The sequence below is a fragment of the Chenopodium quinoa genome, unplaced genomic scaffold (assembly GCF_001683475.1).
Source record: "Chenopodium quinoa cultivar QQ74 unplaced genomic scaffold, ASM168347v1, whole genome shotgun sequence".
NCBI lineage: Eukaryota > Viridiplantae > Streptophyta > Magnoliopsida > Caryophyllales > Amaranthaceae > Chenopodium > Chenopodium quinoa.
In genome coordinates this window covers 47,463-67,640 of record NW_018744046.1, presented here as the reverse complement: position 1 = coordinate 67,640, position 20,178 = coordinate 47,463, and the positions used below count along the sequence as shown (strand labels likewise).

General features: G+C 37.3%; 1 protein-coding gene across 2 annotated transcripts; it reads left to right on the top strand.

Annotated features, from left to right (window-relative positions):
- The first annotated feature begins 3,390 nt into the window (after positions 1–3,390).
- On the top strand, positions 3,391–7,618 carry LOC110690610 (ankyrin repeat-containing protein At2g01680-like). Of its 2 annotated transcripts, XM_021867462.1 has the most exons (3): positions 3,391–4,197; positions 5,520–5,826; positions 5,967–6,137. In XM_021867462.1, the coding sequence occupies exons 1-3, from the start codon at positions 3,595–3,597 to the stop codon at positions 6,041–6,043; spliced, it is 987 nt and encodes a 328-aa protein (XP_021723154.1). In that variant the 5' UTR covers positions 3,391–3,594; the 3' UTR covers positions 6,044–6,137. The 2 variants fall into 2 exon arrangements, with proteins under 2 accessions (XP_021723154.1, XP_021723153.1); XM_021867461.1 differs by having other exon boundaries at positions 5,520–7,618.
- The last annotated feature ends 12,560 nt before the right edge of the window (positions 7,619–20,178 follow it).

Here is a 20,178-nt window from a genome sequence, read left to right as displayed (position 1 = left end):
TTGGCTAGGTCCTCGGCCCTTCTTCTTCCTTCCCCCTTAGAGGATAGAATTTGTCCCTCCGCCTCCAGAGCCATTTTCCTTTTAAGACTTTTAGGTTTCGGAGGGGGTGAAGGAGGATTTTTTTTCATGAATGGGAGGTGCCCACCCAATGCGTTCATGAACTCTATGCAGACAGTCACTGCCCTCGCTACTTCCTCAGTGGAAGGAATTGTAGGACAGGTTGACTTTGGATGCGAATGAGAGTGCTGCTCGATTTAGGGCTTTCAAGCCGAGCTCGACTCCCTTTCGGCGAGTCAACAGTTTGATGAATTTGTCGAGAGGAAAACCCCTCGGACAGATTTTCTCTTCTCGGAGAGTGAGGATTCTTCGAGGAAGAGGTAGATGATTCTGGTGACGGTGAGGGTGTGCGATGAGTCCTCGTCGTGATCAGGGTCATCTTTTTAGCCTTTTTGGCACTTTTACCGCTCTTAGTCATTTTTTGAGTTGGCTAAGGTTGGTTTGATATTTTTGGCTTATTTTTGTAAGAATCCCCACAGACGGCGCCAAATTGATTCGGTTATAAAACAATGGACCTTCGCAGATCCTTCGTATGAGTGGAGACGACGAAGCCTAATTCGAGAGATGTCCGAATTGAGGATTTCTTGCATAGCTGAACACACGTAAACTGGCCTCCGGGGTGTGCCGAGGAAGGCCCCTCCGATGCCGAAGTTAGTACGAGTGAAAGAAAAAGAGAGAATAGCTATGCAAGAGAAATTAGTGCTTGAGGCTATATGTGAATGAATGTAAAATGAAGCCAAATGATGGCTTTTATACCTTTGTTCAAATGAATGGAGTGGACTTGACCAATCATACTGATTGAGTTTGTTGACTTACTTGACATATGGGTCGGAGGGTTGAACCTTGCAATTGGGCTTGTTTATTTTCATTTGTGGACTGGGCCAAAATATAAGTTATTTGGACCCTAAACAATTATTAATTTACTATATGTGTTATGTGCAAGATCAGGTAAAGTTTAATCACATTAGTTAATTGAAATAAATGACCTCAAGTTTATAACCCAAGCGGACTATTCCTTTTTATTGTCAATTGGTAACGGTTTATAATATAACCTAGCTTTTAGGCAGGGTTTTTAATTCTCCCTTGTGTCTTCTCCATCTGTCAAATTTGTTTACTTCACCCCTTTTTTAAAATTTTATTTTTATTTATTAATGTTCTACTTTGTGTACAACGGGTGTACATTAATTTTATTGTAAAACAGTCAGTTTAAGCGTAACTTTAATTATTTTTATGGTAACTTTAACCACTTAAAGGGTAACTTTTAAATTGTCATTGGTTTGAATTTTATTTTAATGTGTAATTTCTTATAGATACGTGATTACATACTATAAAGACTAAATATGATTAATCTAATATATTATAAGTTTTTTGTAAGATTAAATTTTATTAATAAGAAAATAATAATTTTTCAGAATAAAGGGTAACTTTTGATACTTTTAACATAACTTTAACCTGTTTTACAATAAATTAACGTACACTCGCCTTTTTGAAGAATTTGCTATAGTTGGCTTTTGTAATTAGAAATGTTTGGAGAAAGATAAGTAGTTGTAAGAAAAAAGCACAAATTCTCCAAAAAGATGGTGTACGTTATTTTATTGTGAGACGAATTAAAGTTATCATAAGAGTATGTAAAGTTACCCTTTATACAACAAAAGTGTGTTATTATTTTTCTAATAATAAATTTGATGTTACAAAAAATTTATAATGTATTAGATTAATCATATTAGCCTTTGTATTATGTAATCATGAATCTATAAGATATTACACATTAAAATAAGATTCAAATCAACGACAAATTAAAAGTTACCCTTTAATAGTTAAAGTTACCATAAAAATACTTAAAATTATCCTAAATTAACCATTTTACAATAAAATTAACGTACACCCGCCTTACACAAGAGGATATTATAAACGATATGAGCAACTACAAGAGGAGGGTTGAATTACATTTTGCGGGATCCTTAGTCCCTAATTTCACGAAATATAAAACTGAAATTATAAAGAAAATTAAAAAGTGCAATGTAGATTTTATGAGGAATTGAAAACTTTTCTTACAAGGGACAAGTTTAAGTTAAACTTCAATCTTGTAAGGATTTCACTAAAAAAAAACACCTATTCATTCACTAACCCTAGCCTCTCATCTCTCTTCTCTCTCTTAAACTCTAGCCTTCATTATTAATTTTGAAAGGACTTCCATCAGATTCCACCGGTGAAAAGCCCCAATCTTTGTTTCTTTTACGTTTTTCTTGCATTTTATTAGGTTATAATAATGTCTTCCTCGAAAGGAAGAGTTTATCTTCATTTGAAAGACAAGGTTTTTCCGATCTCTTTCGAAAGACAAAGTTTTTCGAACTCCTTCAAAGGACAAGATTTTATTTGCGCTAGCGCTTAATATAGTTTCTAGTTGTGCGGGGTTACGATTGATTATTGTTTGGATTCAGGTTACAAAATCAGATCAGCACAAGAATTTTCTCTCTCACAATCAATTATGAAGTGGCGACCTCCTCTCAAAAAATTGTATGAGACAACGAATCGAGAATGAGTCGAATTGTATATCTACATATGTATTTGAATTCTTATCTCTTTTCCGTTAATTTTGGTTTGATTTTGTTAAATTTGTTTTCATTATCGTTAATTGTCAATTATATATACCGTATAGCTTTCATTAATTAAATTTAATCTAATGTCGATTCTTTAGGACTTCTTTAAAAAAAAAAAACCTCTTCATTCACTGGGAAAAACTCCTAGTACAACGAACTACCCGCTATACATCGCTAATTGATATATCATTTTGCAAGGGGTTCTTTAGATTTACTACGACAATTTCAAAATAATTGAATAAATTTGTTGTAATTGGTAGATAATGTAGAATTAACCTTTGTCGCTACACCAAACAAATCTTATCAATTGAGATATAAATCTCAATATATTGATAGATATATAACCCATAATTAGGAATTATTATATTAGATCATGTTCCATAAAACTTTCAATAATTATTTTTATATTAACATTGTATAAGTAAATTTATATAAAAAATATTATAATGGATTTTATTATAAAAGAGTCTATTTGTCAAATAGATATTTTAAAATACACATTTGACTACATGCAATATTGTGGAAGAACATATAAAATCAAATGGTTAATAGTGTACCCCATAGGAACAACAAAAAGTAATAATAATGGAGTAACAAACAAAAAGGGAGGCGGCTATAAAAAGAGAGGAGAGAAAAAAACAAGTTGCTTGATAATAATAATAATATTTGTGGTTGCCTTTTTTCCAAAGAAAAGTCTTGGTAATAATAGTCTTTGCTAGAAAAAGTTTCGCACTTGGATTAAAAATCATAATAGAGAGTGAAGTGAGTTTCCAAGAAAAACATGAGAATAAAAATATCTCCATTCATTGATCCAACATTCTTAGATTCTTATCCATAAATAAAGGCTATAAAAGAGAGTTAGGGCATGAACAATTGCAAGCAAACTTTCATTGCCTGAATTCAAAACACTTCATTCCTATAATAAACCACACAAAACATGGATGCACAAAGCCAATTACATGCTACAACAAAGCTATATGATGCAGCACTCAAGGGAGACGTACCTTCATTGCTCCACTTGCTCAGTGAAGATCCACTTATCCTCGATCGATGCATCATTAGAAAATCGGGAAGCTTTATGCAGTCACCATTACATGTAGCGGCTAAACTTGGGCATGTAAACTTTACGGAGGAAATAATAAAGCAAAAGCCAGAACTAGTAGAGTTGGTTGATCAAATAAAAAGATCATCACCCCTACACATTGCATCTGCCAAAGGGAACTTGCAAATCGTCAAAGCCTTGCTTGCGGTGAATCCGAGCATTTGCTACACACATGACCAAGATGGTAAGACGCCTGTTCACGTAGCTGCCATAAATGGTCAAGTTGACGTACTTGAAGCTCTTCTTAATGTAGAGCCACAAGCTGCTAGGGAGCGAACTATGGGTGGTGAAAGTGTGTTGCATTTGTGTGTGAAACATAAACAACTAGAGGCTTTGAGGATTTTGGTAGAAACGAAGGCTGATGGTGAGTTGCTTAACTTCGATGATGCCCTTGGTAACACCGTCTTGCACCTAGCTGTGGCTGCCAAGCAATCCGAGGTAAGAAGAAAATGAACGACGTACTATAATAGTAAAATAGTCTTTTTATTTTATTTTTTTTTCTTATCCAAACAAAGTGTTAAGTGTTGACTCTATTACTGTACCATGCACCATATTAGAAAATTTAAAGTAGGGATGATCTAGACTTTGATACACTCACCGCAACTTTCTTGAGGATAGGGGCAAGGGCGGACCCATGAAGTAACAAGGGGTAGCCCGCCCCTAAAAAATTAAAAAATCAAAGTTGTTGATCAAAAAGGATAATGCGATTGTTGAAGCTAATATTAAAGCGGAAGAATAATAATATTAATAGAGAAACAAAACTAATTTTATTCATTTGCACGCACTGCTCTACTCAATGAGAATACAAAGATGCATGAATATAATAAATAGTTTTTTGTCTTTGACGGAAAATATGCTAAATTAATTACTTAAAATTAGGGCATCACCAGTTTCAGGAATAATAGGCATAGAGCCAATAAAATATAGGTCCTTATGATAAGCCTCGTTATAGGCAAGAGGGGGGAATATACCACAATACAAGCTAAGTTTGATTCAGCTCCTGCACATGAAATATAAATAGCATATGAAATAACAACCTAAAGCTAATAATTAGGAGCATGATCTTATCTAACTAATTAACCCACTATGCAGGACTCCACTAATCGTAACAATGACTAACTTTCATGTTACAATAGGAGTAGAGTTTATTTATCTCTTTTTCATTCAAGTATGTAACTTGTTTGGGCTATAGTAGCTTGCATGTAGCTCAATTTTCTGTTCTCTAATGGTAAAACATGTAGCTAGATATTATTATATTGCAAGCAAGGACTTATAATTAAACCATTAGAGATGATTTTAGAGTCTTAGATTCTCTTTTTTGTATCTTTTTTTTTCTTTATAGTTTTTAATTTTTTTTTCTTTTACTTAATTACGGGTCAATGTGTACATAATTAATTTTGTGTTCATCTAATTTTTCTTTCTAAAGGCTCTCATCATTTAAGTTATAAGAAAATAATAAAGTAGTTAAGCAGTCGTGTGGATGCAGTATGAGCTCTCCTCATACCAATCGCTCACTATTCTACTTGAAAGTGAAGATGGATGAGATTTAAACCCTTGACCTTTGTGCCACGTTTGTTCTAATACCATGTTAGAGGACCAACTCAACTAAATGCTTAATCTTATAGTTGATGTACAAGAATATGTTTTATACTCTATCAATATGTTAATGAACACAATAGTCATTTGGGATCGATGTTGATATTGTATGTAACAGATATTACATAACTTACAATTTTATACTTCAATTTGATAATATGCAGATGGTAGAAATTATACTAGCACATCCAAATATTAAAAAGAATGCGGTTAACAAAAATGAATTAACAGTTGTGGATACTCATCAGCAAAGTCGGAGGGAATATACACAAGCTGATACAAAGATAATGAAACTCCTTATTTGTGCCAATGTGTTACCCGGAAAGAAAGCTCTGAAAATGACAAAAGACCGTGCTTGGTTGGAGGAACATCGCACATCTCTATTGGTGGTGGCATCCTTGATCGCAACCATGGCTTTCCAAGTTGGAATTAATCCCCCAGGAGGCGTTTGGCAGGATACAACACATGCGGGTAAATCTATATGGTCATGTGATGCTAGTTTTGGTTACATATATTTACTAGCTATTAACACCATTGGACTAATATCATCCCTAAGTGTCATCCTTCTCCTTGTAAGCGGTTTTCAATACCAGGAACGTTTTCAATTACAGTTTTTAAGGATGATGCTAAGGAGTTCTGTCGCGGCAACAACAGTGACATACATTGTCTCGGTATCCCATCTAACTAATGGAGATGGCAGATTTCGGACTTTATCAAAGATTCTTTCTTTCGTAGTTTTGTTTGCGATACACGTGGGACCTTATTTATGGAGGCTTATTAGTTACGTGGGACCTTATTTATGGAGGCTTATTAGTTGGCTAAGGATGTCAAAAAACACTACAAATTTGATCGACAACGTATGATAGTCTCAACACAAGGTGAGTCATCTTCACATTCATCGCGTTCTACTCCGGCCATATTTGTTTCCCGGCTGTTCAACAATAACTTTGATTAATTTGTATTTTGTTTTTGAAGGAGTACTTTGATTAATTAGATTGCACTAAGCATGATTTTATTTATGTACCATCTTCATTAGTAGCTTGTCTTGTTTGTCAAAGTTTGTTGCTTTACATTTTAAGTGTAATATATAAGCAAACAACAATTATAATTGGCCTATCTTCATTTTTAATGAGAATGCTCTAATCTACAACAAAATTACTTAAGCTCATGTCCTAACTAGAATGTTATATTCTTATATATTCGTCTATTTTTGTAAGAGATTTACTTTGTCCATCTCATTTTGTACAAATTCTAAAACCATGTTATGTTAGATTTAGTCTTTCTGATAGCATGAATAATGAAATTTGTCTGAACATCATCATATATATAAAGCTTTACTCCTTCCATTCACAAATTTGTTTCATTAATGATTTTTTTTTTTTTTTTTTTATGTCCAAAAGCATCTACATCTTGCACCTAGGAATACATAAAATCTTTCAACACAAATAAATCTTCATGTAGTTAATTGAAATTTTTATTCAATTCGTACAACTCATCACATAATTTTGACCCTTCAAGTGTATCTTTATTTTCTCTCTCATTCTAATCGTAAACCAAATGTGGGTCCGATCTTTTTACCGGCTTTTAATGATCTTTTAATCAATTTATTTTATATTTCGTTTACATACAAATTCTTTTTTTCCTAGGCTACAATATGTAAATATGTCTAGCACTATAAAATCAAATACCCGTTTTTAATACACATATTTTAGGCAGCATATGACACGGAAAAAAGGGCAAGAGTTTGCAATTGCACTTTCATAGGATGTAGCATCCTGGTTGATCCCCTTCCTTGCACTTTCATCATGGGTAAAGATGTTGCTATGTATTCATTAATTGAATATTTAACAGTTCTTCTTTCTCTCCCCCTCATCTTTATTTATAATTTGATTTCAACATCTTTTCCATACTCCCTTTGTTCCTTTGTGTCTTTTCACTTTAGATCTAGGCTATTAATTAGCTATTCTACCTACTTTACTTCTTTACAAGATTATTAGCTGGATACCAAATGCTACGACTTCCATTATTGCTGAATGTCACTACAAATTATTAGTCATATATAGGGGTGTACATAAATAGGACCGGACCTGAAAACCGACCTGAACCGGACCTGTTGGGACCGGACCTGATCCGGACCTGTTGATTCAGGTCCGGTCCCGGTCCTTGAAATTCAAGGTTTCCGGTTCCGGTTCGGATCAGGTCCAAAACCGGGGTTTTCAGGTCCGGACCTGAAACCCGGATTTTATATATATATATATATATATATAATATATATAAAAGCCTAAAAAACCTAATACTTCAACTATTCAACGCCTCTTCTCCTTTCTGATTCTCAGTATCCCCTCTTCCTCTCTAATTCTCAATCCCCCCTCTTCCTCTCTGATTCTCAATCTCACCCTTTCTTTTTGATTCTCAACGGCTCCTCGCCTCTCCTCACTTCCTTAGTCCTCAACTCCTCTAGTCCTATCTCTTCCTCGCCCCGTCGTCCAACATCGAGGCCCCGTCGTCCATCGTCAAGGCACCATCGTCCACCGTCGTCCACCATCTGCCGTCACCAGAGTTTGTTTGTACTTTAGTTTTAGTTTAATATAGGTTAGTATGTAGATCTAGTTTTATTTTTCACATAATTTACGATTATAATTATCTTTTTTAATGAAATTGTAATGTAAAATTATAAATTTTGTAATTTAAGTTTGTAGATCTATTTTTTCGAAATTCTGTTTTTTTTTTCTCGTATTTTCTGACAATTTATGTATAATTTGTTTTTTTTTCGATTTTTTTGTTCGTTTATTTGTTTTTTGTTCGGATGTTGGATGTATCATGTATGTGTGGAATCGATCTGGGTTTTTTTCTTTTTTTTTGTTTTTCTGGGTTGTGGGTGCGGTGGACGCCTAACGGTGGTGGTTTTTTTTTTCAATTTTTTCGTTTTTCTGGGTTTTCGGTGGGTATCAATGGGTCTGGGTTGTTGGGGTTATGGTGTATGGGTTAAGGGGGTTAAGGTGGTTAAGGGGTGAGTTGGGGTGGGTGGTAGAAGGAAAGAAGCTTGTGGTGGTGGGCTGTGCGTAGGGGTGTACGTATTAGTGGTGGTGGGCTGTGCGTAGGAGGTTGTTGATGATAGTTTTTAGTCAAAACTTTGGCTTGAATAAAGAAGAAAAAACGGAAAAAATACAAATTCAGGTCTGTTCAAGTCTAAACCCAGACCGGACCTGAATTTTCAGGTCTGACCCGGAACCGGACCTGTTGATTCAGGTCCGGTCTCCGGTCCTCAAAATTCCCTGATTCAGGTCCCCGGTCCAAACAGGTTCGGTCTAGGTCCGGTCCGGTTTAGGACCGGTGTACACCCCTAGTCATATACAGTATACATCCCATTCCCACTATTGACTTGTCAACCATTGCTAGAAAAAGGTTGTTTAATTTGGACTTTGGAGTGAGCTTCCAAGAAAAATATGTTCATGTCCCTCTTTATTGATTGGTCTTACATTCTTAATTAATCATTGGTATAAAAGAAATGAAGACTTGCACAATTATTACAAACAAACTTGTAATGCAAGAATTCTTTCCCATAAATTAAACGTCACAAGATTATACATGACTATATTATCTTCTATAGATTAACAATAATTTATAGTCAAAGTTTACAAAGTTGGATCCAAAAATTTACAATGAGACAATAATAAAGGGACAATGAAAGTAGTAACCAACAATAGTAGAACCATATATGCACGAGAAAATCAAAGTAAGGAGGATCAAGACCATGCTAGACCCAGCCCCCCAACTTCAAATTTGAGGATATGGGACCAAATTTTTAAACCCTACGAGATCGATGGATAGGATCAGATTTGAGTTCAAACATACTTGGTTAGGTCTGATTAGAGAGTCTAACGATTATAGACCAAAACTCGACATATGTTTGCCCCTTGAATTCGTACATATTTTTTCTCAAATTATTTTTTATAACTACGAAGTATGTTATATCATACTATGTATATATTTTGTATTTTACGTAGCCATTTTATCACTAGTAGAAAAATTGAAAAAGGCACCCCCCTTTTGCCACCGGTTCTTGAAAACCGGTGGCAAAAGTTTTGTTTTATAACCAAAAAAAAAACAAAAAAAAAGGGAATATGGATTTGCCACCGGTTCAACCCAAACCGCTGGCAAAAGTGTATTTCCAAGCGGTTCGAACCGGTGGCCAAATTAAAAAAAAAAAAACCGGCCTTCAGTTATTTCGTGAAAAATTCTTCTTCTTCCTTTTCGTCATTCCCCTGCTTTCCCCTTTAATTCTCTCGTTCATGAATACCCTAACCATTGCTCTCCTTCACGCATAGGTCCGAATTTTCTCACCTCCATCGAAGCGCATTGTGGGATTTCTCACCTCCATTGCCGCGCAGCGCAACTCCTATCTTTCTCTCCCATTCATTCTGACCTCCATTGAAGCGCATTCTGACCTCCATTGAAGCGCATTCTGACCTCCATTGAAGCGCATTGTGGGCTTTCTCACCTCCATTGCTGCGCAGCGCAACTCCTCTCTTTCTCTCCATATACAGCTCTCCTCCATTGAAGCGCATTCTGACCTCCATTGAAGCGCATTCCGAGCTTTCCAACTCCATTGTAGCAGCTTCAAGGTAGGTAAATTTCGTAGTCTTCCTAATTTAATCTATTGAATAGCTTTGCAATCTAGGGTTAGTCGTTGATTCAGGGGTTGTTTTTTTGTATTACTGGTATATAATAGCTTCGCAATCTATGAAACAAGTGTTGTTAGTTCATATGGGTAATCCGAAGTTGTTATACTATTGCTTTGAGTTCCCAATTTTAGGTGTTTTGAATCCCTGAAATTGTTTAATGCATGGTATCTAAGTACATATTATGTGCTTATGTTCATAATTCTTCTTACTTTTGTTCATTTGTTGTATATATAATTTAATCTTTAGATAATTATTGCCTTGGAGCTGATTTATGCCTATAATTAGGTGTTATTGATTGTAGGGTAAACATTATTTTGAAGTTGAATTTGTTTCTCTAAATGTCCTCAGCTTAGTGATGACATACCTTACCTAACTTCAAGGAACTTGTGTTGGTCTTTGTATTTCAATATGTAATTATTAAAAGTTGCCCTATTTGATAATGCTAGAATTTAGGTCCATTTTTTCGTTCTGATATATGGCTAGCTAGTTTAATTCTATGATCTAATTTGTCTTTCCTGCTTCTTGTTCCATTTGCTAACAAAGTCATGAATTAGGTGTTATTGATTGTAGGGTAAACTTATATCATGAAATTGAAGTTGATTGGTTACTACACTTGGGAGGGGAGGGGGAAACAGCCCACGCCGCAAGCTGCCCGCGGCTAGGTAAGTGTTGTCGCAGCCTGCCTGCGGCCTGCTGCTGCTCACTTGGGCATGGAGCAAACTACCCCGCAACCACCCTACCTGCTGCTGTCCTTCAGAGGGCCGCAACCCCCCCCCCCAGTAATTCTCTTCCCCTCATTTCCTCTAAGAAGAGGAAAACAACCCCTGTATTTCTACTACTTCGACCTGTGTGGGCCTATTTTTTGTTGTGGTCTGGGCTTGCATGGTTGTGTGGGCCTGGTTTGAATTTTGATTTACAATTGATATACAAGTATATGTATTATTAGCTACTAAATTCATGGACTCACTTCTTATTAAAATTAGATGGGCTTAGTTAAATATAGTTCGATTGTTTACAATTGTTCAGAGTGATACCTCTGTTTGTGAAAAAAGTATCCATAATTAATGGAACATTATATGAATGGTGTGTTGCACTCCTTGTTCAGTTTCCTAAACTAGGATGTTATGGCAGGTGATTACATCTCATGGAGGACGATCAAGACCGTGTTTGTGTTGAGGATGTAGAGGATGATGATGATGACTTGATAGGCTTATCGCGTACCTAACAAAAATAACCTAACTATTCCTTCTAACTGTGTAGTAGGGCAAGTAAGGATCGAATCCCAAGAGACTATGGTTCATTCAATTAATCAGACTCAATTAATCACTAAGCACGTCACCAATCAATAATGGATGATAATAATCAACTAATATATTAAATAACACAATTAACTAGAGGAAATATTAATCAATAGACTAAAGCATCCAAGATCAAGCATTACCACGATTATGATTGATAAACTAATAAATCTACCCCCAATATATAAATCAATTGACAAGAAGAAAAGCAATCCCTAATAATAATACCAAAGGTCTCTTCCGAGTTATCAATGGCTTCCCAAATTAACTATCAAGCCTACTTCCGTGGAATCAAGCGAATAAGGGACATTAAACACCATGCCTAGATTCCTAATTATTCAATCATCTACTTCCGTGATGATCTTCAAACCCTTAATTGAAATAACCTAATCCCGTTAATACCCAACTTCCGTTGCAATAAGAACAAAGGGATGATAACAATACTAATTATTCCTAATCTAGTATTGGCATAAACACAATCAATTAAGCATGTCAATTGGGATTATTATTGGGGAATTTAAAGATCTACTTTATACATCAATCATAATCGGGCTTAGCAAGATCCCGGATTAAGGAAACTACTCACAAATCATAATTAAATCAAAAACAAGATCTAATAGAGAACACATAATTAAAGAACTATAAAATAAATAAAAGAGATGGAAAGTAAGAAATACCAAATACTTCAATTGATGATCTTGAATTCTTGAGGAACAATTAATAAAACTAGGATTAAAGATTGAAATTGCTTAAGAAAATAAAACTAGGGTTCTTGAGAGTTTTCTAGGGCTTAAGGAGAAAACTAATGAAAAACTAACTTTAAAAAAATTAATTACAAAAGGGTATTTATACCCTCAAAAGATAGAAATTCGGAAATAGCTGAAATCGCGCAATCTTGAACATCGCCCGGTCAGACCGGGCAAACCTCGCCCGATCGGGCGGAGGAAGGCTGCGTAAAATACGACAGTTTTCCTTCTTTGCCCGGTCAGACCGGGCGAACCTCGCCCGGTCGGGCGCGCGTAACACGTTTCCAGAATTGCATCTTCATAACTTGACTTCTTCATCGCCCGGTCTGACCGGGCGAAGCCTGCCCGATCGGGCGCGCGTTGCACCGTTCAGAATTGGGCTTCTTCCTGTGAACTCTTCATTGCCCGGTCTGCCCGGGCAAGCCATGCCCGGTCGGGCATTCCACATAAATTGCAGTTCTTGGCTATCAACTCTTCCGAATCTACTAAAAACACGTCCAATTGCCTAGAAACGCTTCATATTCCTGAAAAGCTTACTAAAACAATCGAATACACTAAAGAAGAGATTGTTAGCAAGAAATAGCTCCGTAGAGCTCAAAACCATGTAAAATCATGCAATCAAACCGGGGAAAACCATTGTATAAAACACGTATATCAAATTCCCCCAAGCTAAACCTTTGCTTGTCCCTAAGCAAAGCAATGAATAAATAAATCAATATTTCACCCCAAAAGTAACTCAAATCAATAAATACGATTAAAGGTAAACTCGACAGTTATGCATCAAAGTCAACCAATCAAATCCATCTAACTACTCATCCTGTCTGACAATGGTCAAATAGAGCAAACCACAAGAGCATATAGAATTCAAGACTAGTGTTCACACACTCAACTCTCATTTATGTGGCGAGTAAAAGATATACTCGGTCGCTCTCCATCCAACTCCTTTAAATGTGAACAATGCCCTCCCAAGCTCACGCACTCGTGTGTTTTAAGAAAACAAGCACTCAACCTAGCAGTCGACTCGAAATATATCAAATCATTCTTTGCATTGGAAAACAACTAATTTCACATTCACACAACTCTATGCACAAAGGTCAGAAGGTCTTCAAAGCTTGTAATGTAAGGCTAGGATAAAAGGTAGGAAATATTTGGGAAAATGTAAGAGTAAAGCTATGCTTAAGGGAGCCAAAATCCTAATAAATAAAACCAAGATCAAAATGAATTAATGACCAAATCATCTCCAACACAACTCAACTCTACCAAAAATTCACCAAACATCCAATTATATTAAAAATTTCCAACACTTAAAATTTCACTCATATATACAAAATATAAAATTATAGAACTTGAGTAAACAAACAAACTTTGAACTCTCTTTTTTTCTTGAGCAGCCTTCAATTAGAACACTTGAACATTGAAACAATTTTTTTTCCTTTGCTCTTTCTTTTTCTTTTCTCTCACATTGGAATTTTTTTTTTGCACAATAAATTTTCAATTTTTTCAATCCACAACAATAAGAACAAATAAAAACTTCTCAAATCCACCCAAAATTGTGCAGATTACATGCACACTACAACTCCCTCACCTCACTCACTATTAGCTCCCCCAAGCCAAGCTTGGGACTAGTAACCAATGGGGCTTAAATAGGCTTGTAATGTGGCAAAATAAACAATAAAAGGGCACAAGCAACAACATGGGTAGCAAGAAGGGAACAAATGTATCTAATATCGTCTGAAAGCCACCTAGAGGAACAAATGCCTTCGTCCTCCTCAATGTGCATATTAATGAGTCATGCAAACATTACTCAAAGTTATAAACCAATACTCAACTTCATTGACATACCAGGAACTAACACACATTCCTAACCAAATCAACTAGTCAAGCACTATATTCACAAGTAGTTGGGCAAAATTGACTCATGTTAAGACATCCAAGTAATCAAACATCAAATCATGGCTAACCTATCCACAATACTCGTCATCATATACCAAGAATTAAAACAATTTTCATGAATGGGGCACAGGGAAGCATGATTTATTAGTCATTGGATCGTATTTTTTTGTATGTTTTTTTTTTTTTTTTTATACACTAAAATAACTACACTAAAATAAAACAAGAAAGATAAGAGAGATAAGGAGAGAGAATACCACATGTACGAAGCAACTCCCCCAAGCTAAATGCGGCAATGGCCTCATTGCAGCTTAAGGAGAGCATAGGAATCTCGACGGCTCCTCAAAAGGAAGCGGAGAAGAAAAGAAGACGCTGAAATCCCTAATATAAGCCCGCAGGATTCCGTCGCGCCCGATCGGGCGCTCTTTGCCCGGTCTGACCGGGCGAAGGAGACTGGACCTTTTTTTTTTTTTTTTTTTTTTTTTTTTTTTTTTTTTTTTTTTTTTTTTTGATTCTGCTACTCGCGCCCGATCGGGCAGACATTGCCCGATCTGATCGGGCGGAGTAAAGCTTAGCTTCATATTCTCTTTCTGGCTCTTTGTTTCTCGCGCCCGATCTGCCCGGGCGAAGAGCAAAAACGCGGTAACTCGATCTTTGACTGCTCTCTTAACATCCCACTTCGTGCTTAGCTTGATACTCTCTGTAAAACAGCATAGCACAGACATAAACTGAAAGATAAAGTATAAAATACTAAGGAAAAGAAAAAAGAAGAAAAAAAAAGAATCGGGTTGCCTCCCGCAAGCGCTTGTTTAGAAGGTCATTAGCTTGACCGTATTCATCCTCATTGAGTTTGTGGTGAGGAAGAGAACGTGATATCTGACTTCTCTTCAATAGGATCTCCCGCTCGATAGTGCTTCACCCTTTGTCCATTGACTTTGAAGGTGCCCCCCGGTGTTGTTCCATAATTCAATGGTGCCATAAGGATATGCTTTGTAGACCGTGAAAGGGCCCGACCATCTTGACCTGAGTTTCCCTCTACTTTGGCTTTGTCCACCTCAATCCCTTTGTTTGAAACTACAAGGCCTAAAACGATTCCCTGTTGTACCATAAAATGGCACTTCTCCCAGTTCAATATCAGATTGACATCCTGGCATCTATGGAGCACCTTTGTTAGATTATCAAGGCAAATATCGAAAGATGAACCATAAACAGAAAAATCATCCATAAAAACTTCCATAGAATTTTCTATGAGACCTGAGAAAATAGCCATCATACACCGTTGGAACGTGGCTGGGGCATTACACAGTCCGAATGGCATTCTGCGATATGCGAAGGTGCCATATGGACATGTGAATGTAGTCTTTTCCTGATCACAAGGGCGGATGGGGATTTGAAAAAAAACCGGAATATCCATCCAAGTAACAGAAAAAGGAATGGTTAGCCAATCGTTCGAGCATTTGATCAATGAAAGGCAAGGGGAAATGATCTTTACGGGTGGCTTTATTTAATTTTCTGTAATCAATGCACATCCGCCACCCTGTAACAGTTCTTGTGGCAACAGGCTCGCCTTTGTCATTCTTGACAACTGTCATACCTCCTTTCTTTGGTACTACTTGTACAGGACTAACCCACTTACTATCTGAGATAGGGTAGATTATTCCTGCAGCAAGCAATTTGAGAACCTCTTTCTTGACTACCTCCATCATAGTTGGATTTAGCCTTCTTTGAGGTTCTCTAGAGGAGGCATGATCGTCCTCAAGAATGATCTTATGCATACAAAAAGAGGGATTAATACCCTTGATATCATCAATGGTATACCCAATAACATTTCTATATTTTCTTAAAACAGCGAGAAGTTTCTCTAATTCAATGTTATTAAGCTCAGCATTAACAATAACAGGGTATGTATTTTTAGGACCAAGATATGCATATTTAAGATTAGATGGAAGGGGTTTCAACTCTACCTCGGGAGGCGTCGAACTCTCCCCAACACTCGATGTACTAAGGACTTCCTTGACTGGAGCGATGATTGGATTAGCTTTTGCGTCTTCTAGTAGCCTCGTGTACTCCTTACTTCCCAATCTTCATCATGGATACTCCCTATCGACACCGTTTCAAGAGCATCTTCCTTTTTGATCAGGGGAAGTTGTTCTTGTTGTAGATCATCGAGGACATCCACTTGACAAATAGTCTCACCCATAGACGGATTTCCCATAGCATTCAGTAATGAATACTCCATTTTCTCATCCCCTACTTCAAATGTTATTTTTCCCATTCTTCATGTCAATAATTGCACCTGCAGTAGCTAAGAATGGTCTACCAAGAATAATAGGGACATGGGCATCTTCTTCCATTTCCATAACAACAAAATCACATGGAATAAAGAATTTACCAACTCGCAATGGAACATCTTCAAGTATACCGAGGGGAAATTTAACTGACCTGTCTGCAAGTTGCAGAGATATCCTTGTAGGCTTTAGCTCACCCATTTGAAGCTTTTCGCAGATGGAGAGCGGCATAAGGCTTACACTTGCACCAAGATCGCATAGCGCTCTATTGATCTCTATATCTCCCAGCTTCACTGGGATTGAATAGCTGCCTGGATCACCTAGTTTCTTAGGAAGAGTGTTTTGCAGAATGGCACTACATTCTGCAGTTAGAGAAATAGTAGCATTCTCTGCAAGCTTTTTCTTGTTAGATAGCATGTCTTTCAAAAACTTTGCATAAGAAGGCATTTCAGAAATTGCATCCAAGAACGGTATATTAATGTGAAGTTTCTTAAGGATGTCTAGAAATTTACCGTACTTTTTCTCTAACTTAGCCTGGGCTAACCTCTGTGGAAAAGGGACGCTTGGAATGTATTCCCGTGGCTTTTCTTGAACATCATTCCTTGGAATTGGGCTGTCTGGATCTCGCGCCCGGTCGGGCAGTGATTGCCCAGTCTGACCGGGCGAAGAAGAGCTGCTTATGTTCTTTTGTTTGTCTGGAATTTCTTCGTGCGCCCGATCGGGCGGACTTTGCCCGGTCTGACCGGGCGAAGAAGAAATTCGCACATTCCCCTGTTTTTCGTCGACTGCTTCTCGCGCCCGATCGGGCGGACCTTGCCCGGTCTGACCGGGCGAAGAAGAACTTTGCCGATTTCCCTGTTTTTCACTCATTCCCTCAATATCTATCGTTGATGGTTCCCTTACGGGAAGGCCTTCCAACTGTTTTCCACTCCTTAAAATTACAGCATTCATGTGCCCCTTTTGTGGTTGCTCTGTTTGGCCAGGAAACGTACCTGGTGTTTTTGAAGATTGGCCGACTTGATGAGCAAGTTGGCTTATTTGATTTTCCATGAGCTTATTCTGGGCTTGTAACTGTTGGATGGAATTATTTGTGGTGTTGATGAAGTTCTCCATCATTAGTTCGAGATTGGATTTTTGAGGGAGTGGTTGCATAGGTTGCATGGGTTGTTGTACTAGGGGTGGTCTTGGTTGAAAACCAGGTGGATTATAATTGTTGTTTCGAGGTGGGGGCGGAGGTGGATTTTGCTGAGCCTGGGTGTTTTTGTATGAGAAATTTGGGTGATTCTTCCAACCTTCATTATAAGTATTAGAATGGGGATCGTATGGTCTTTTAGGGTTGGAATTGTAGAAGGCATTGGCTTCCTCAATTGATACCTCATTCGAATTTCGTGGGCAATTAGGTGCGATGTGACCTTGAGTATTACACATTTGACAAGTTTCTAGCACATTATTAGAAGATCCAGTTTGTAATCTATCGAACTTGCTTGAAAGTGCCTGCACAGAACTAGTTAAAAGAGTTAGAGCATCAACATCTAATTTACCTCCTTTCTTGACACTATTTCGGCCGCCTGGGTGATAGTTGTCATTGGCTGACATCTTCTCAACCAGCTCCTTTGCTTCGGTTGGATTTTTAGTTAAAAGGGAGCCTCCAGATGCGGCGTCGATATAGATCCGGAATTCATGGGTTAGACCGTTATAAAAGGTTTGGATTAACATCCATTCAGGTATGCCATGATGAGGGCACTGTCTCTGTAATCTCTTGAATCTCCTCCATGCGTCATATAAGGATTCTTCATCTGATTGCCTGAAAGTGGATAGCTCGTTCCTTAATCTTGCAGTCTTTTCTTGTCCCAAGAACTTGACCAGAAAAGCTTTTACTAGTTTATCCCATGTATCAAAGGAACCAGAACCCTCATCTCTTAACCATTCCTTCGCCCTATTCCCGTAATGAGAATGGAAAAAGGCGAAGTCTAAGAGCATCATCTGTAACACCATTCAGCTTCATAGTGTCACACTTTTCCAAGAAACCATCTATATGATTCACTGGGCAATCAAGAGGTGTGCCAGCAAATGAATCATTGGATATGAATTGAATAAACTGCGGTTTCAATTCAAAATTCTGAGCGGTGATAGGTGGTCTAACAATGCTAGAAAGGAGTCCGGTTGTTGTGTCAGGGATACCGTACTCCAAAAGAGACTTTGTTGCTTGGTCTTCCATATTTCTGTTACCTGCTCTTCTTCTACTTCTTCGTCTTCTTGCAGTCGCTTCAATTTCTGAATCGAGAGGCACTAAGTCGTCTGACCCTGAGCGACGTGTTTGCATACAACAAAGAACTAGGCAAAGAACATCAAAAACACAGGAGGCAATAGCCGAAGCAACAAACAACGCTTAGTAAAAACGAATCACGGAAAATCAATATGAAACCGTTAGTCCCCGGCAACGGCGCCAAAATTTGATAGGCTTATCGCGTACCTAACAAAAATAACCTAACTATTCCTTCTAACTGTGTAGTAGGGCAAGTAAGGATCGAATCCCAAGAGACTATGGTTCATTCAATTAATCAGACTCAATTAATCACTAAGCACGTCACCAATCAATAATGGATGATAATAATCAACTAATATATTAAATAACACAATTAACTAGAGGAAATATTAATCAATAGACTAAAGCATCCAAGATCAAGCATTACCACGATTATGATTGATAAACTAATAAATCTACCCCCAATATATAAATCAATTGACAAGAAGAAAAGCAATCCCTAATAATAATACCAAAGGTCTCTTCCGAGTTATCAATGGCTTCCCAAATTAACTATCAAGCCTACTTCCGTGGAATCAAGCGAATAAGGGACATTAAACACCATGCCTAGATTCCTAATTATTCAATCATCTACTTCCGTGATGATCTTCAAACCCTTAATTGAAATAACCTAATCCCGTTAATACCCAACTTCCGTTGCAATAAGAACAAAGGGATGATAACAATACTAATTATTCCTAATCTAGTATTGGCATAAACACAATCAATTAAGCATGTCAATTGGGATTATTATTGGGGAATTTAAAGATCTACTTTATACATCAATCATAATCGGGCTTAGCAAGATCCCGGATTAAGGAAACTACTCACAAATCATAATTAAATCAAAAACAAGATCTAATAGAGAACACATAATTAAAGAACTATAAAATAAATAAAAGAGATGGAAAGTAAGAAATACCAAATACTTCAATTGATGATCTTGAATTCTTGAGGAACAATTAATAAAACTAGGATTAAAGATTGAAATTGCTTAAGAAAATAAAACTAGGGTTCTTGAGAGTTTTCTAGGGCTTAAGGAGAAAACTAATGAAAAACTAACTTTAAAAAATTAATTACAAAAGGGTATTTATACCCTCAAAAGATAGAAATTCGGAAATAGCTGAAATCGCGCAATCTTGAACATCGCCCGGTCAGACCGGGCAAACCTCGCCCGATCGGGCGGAGGAAGGCTGCGTAAAATACGACAGTTTTTCCTTCTTTGCCCGGTCAGACCGGGCGAACCTCGCCCGGTCGGGCGCGCGTAACACATTTCCAGAATTGCATCTTCATAACTTGACTTCTTCATCGCCCGGTCTGACCGGGCGAAGCCTGCCCGATCGGGCGCGCGTTGCACCGTTCAGAATTGGGCTTCTTCCTGTGAACTCTTCATTGCCCGGTCTGCCCGGGCAAGCCATGCCCGGTCGGGCATTCCACATAAATTGCAGTTCTTGGCTATCAACTCTTCCGAATCTACTAAAAACACGTCCAATTGCCTAGAAACGCTTCATATTCCTGAAAAGCTTACTAAAACAATCGAATACACTAAAGAAGAGATTGTTAGCAAGAAATAGCTCCGTAGAGCTCAAAACCATGTAAAATCATGCAATC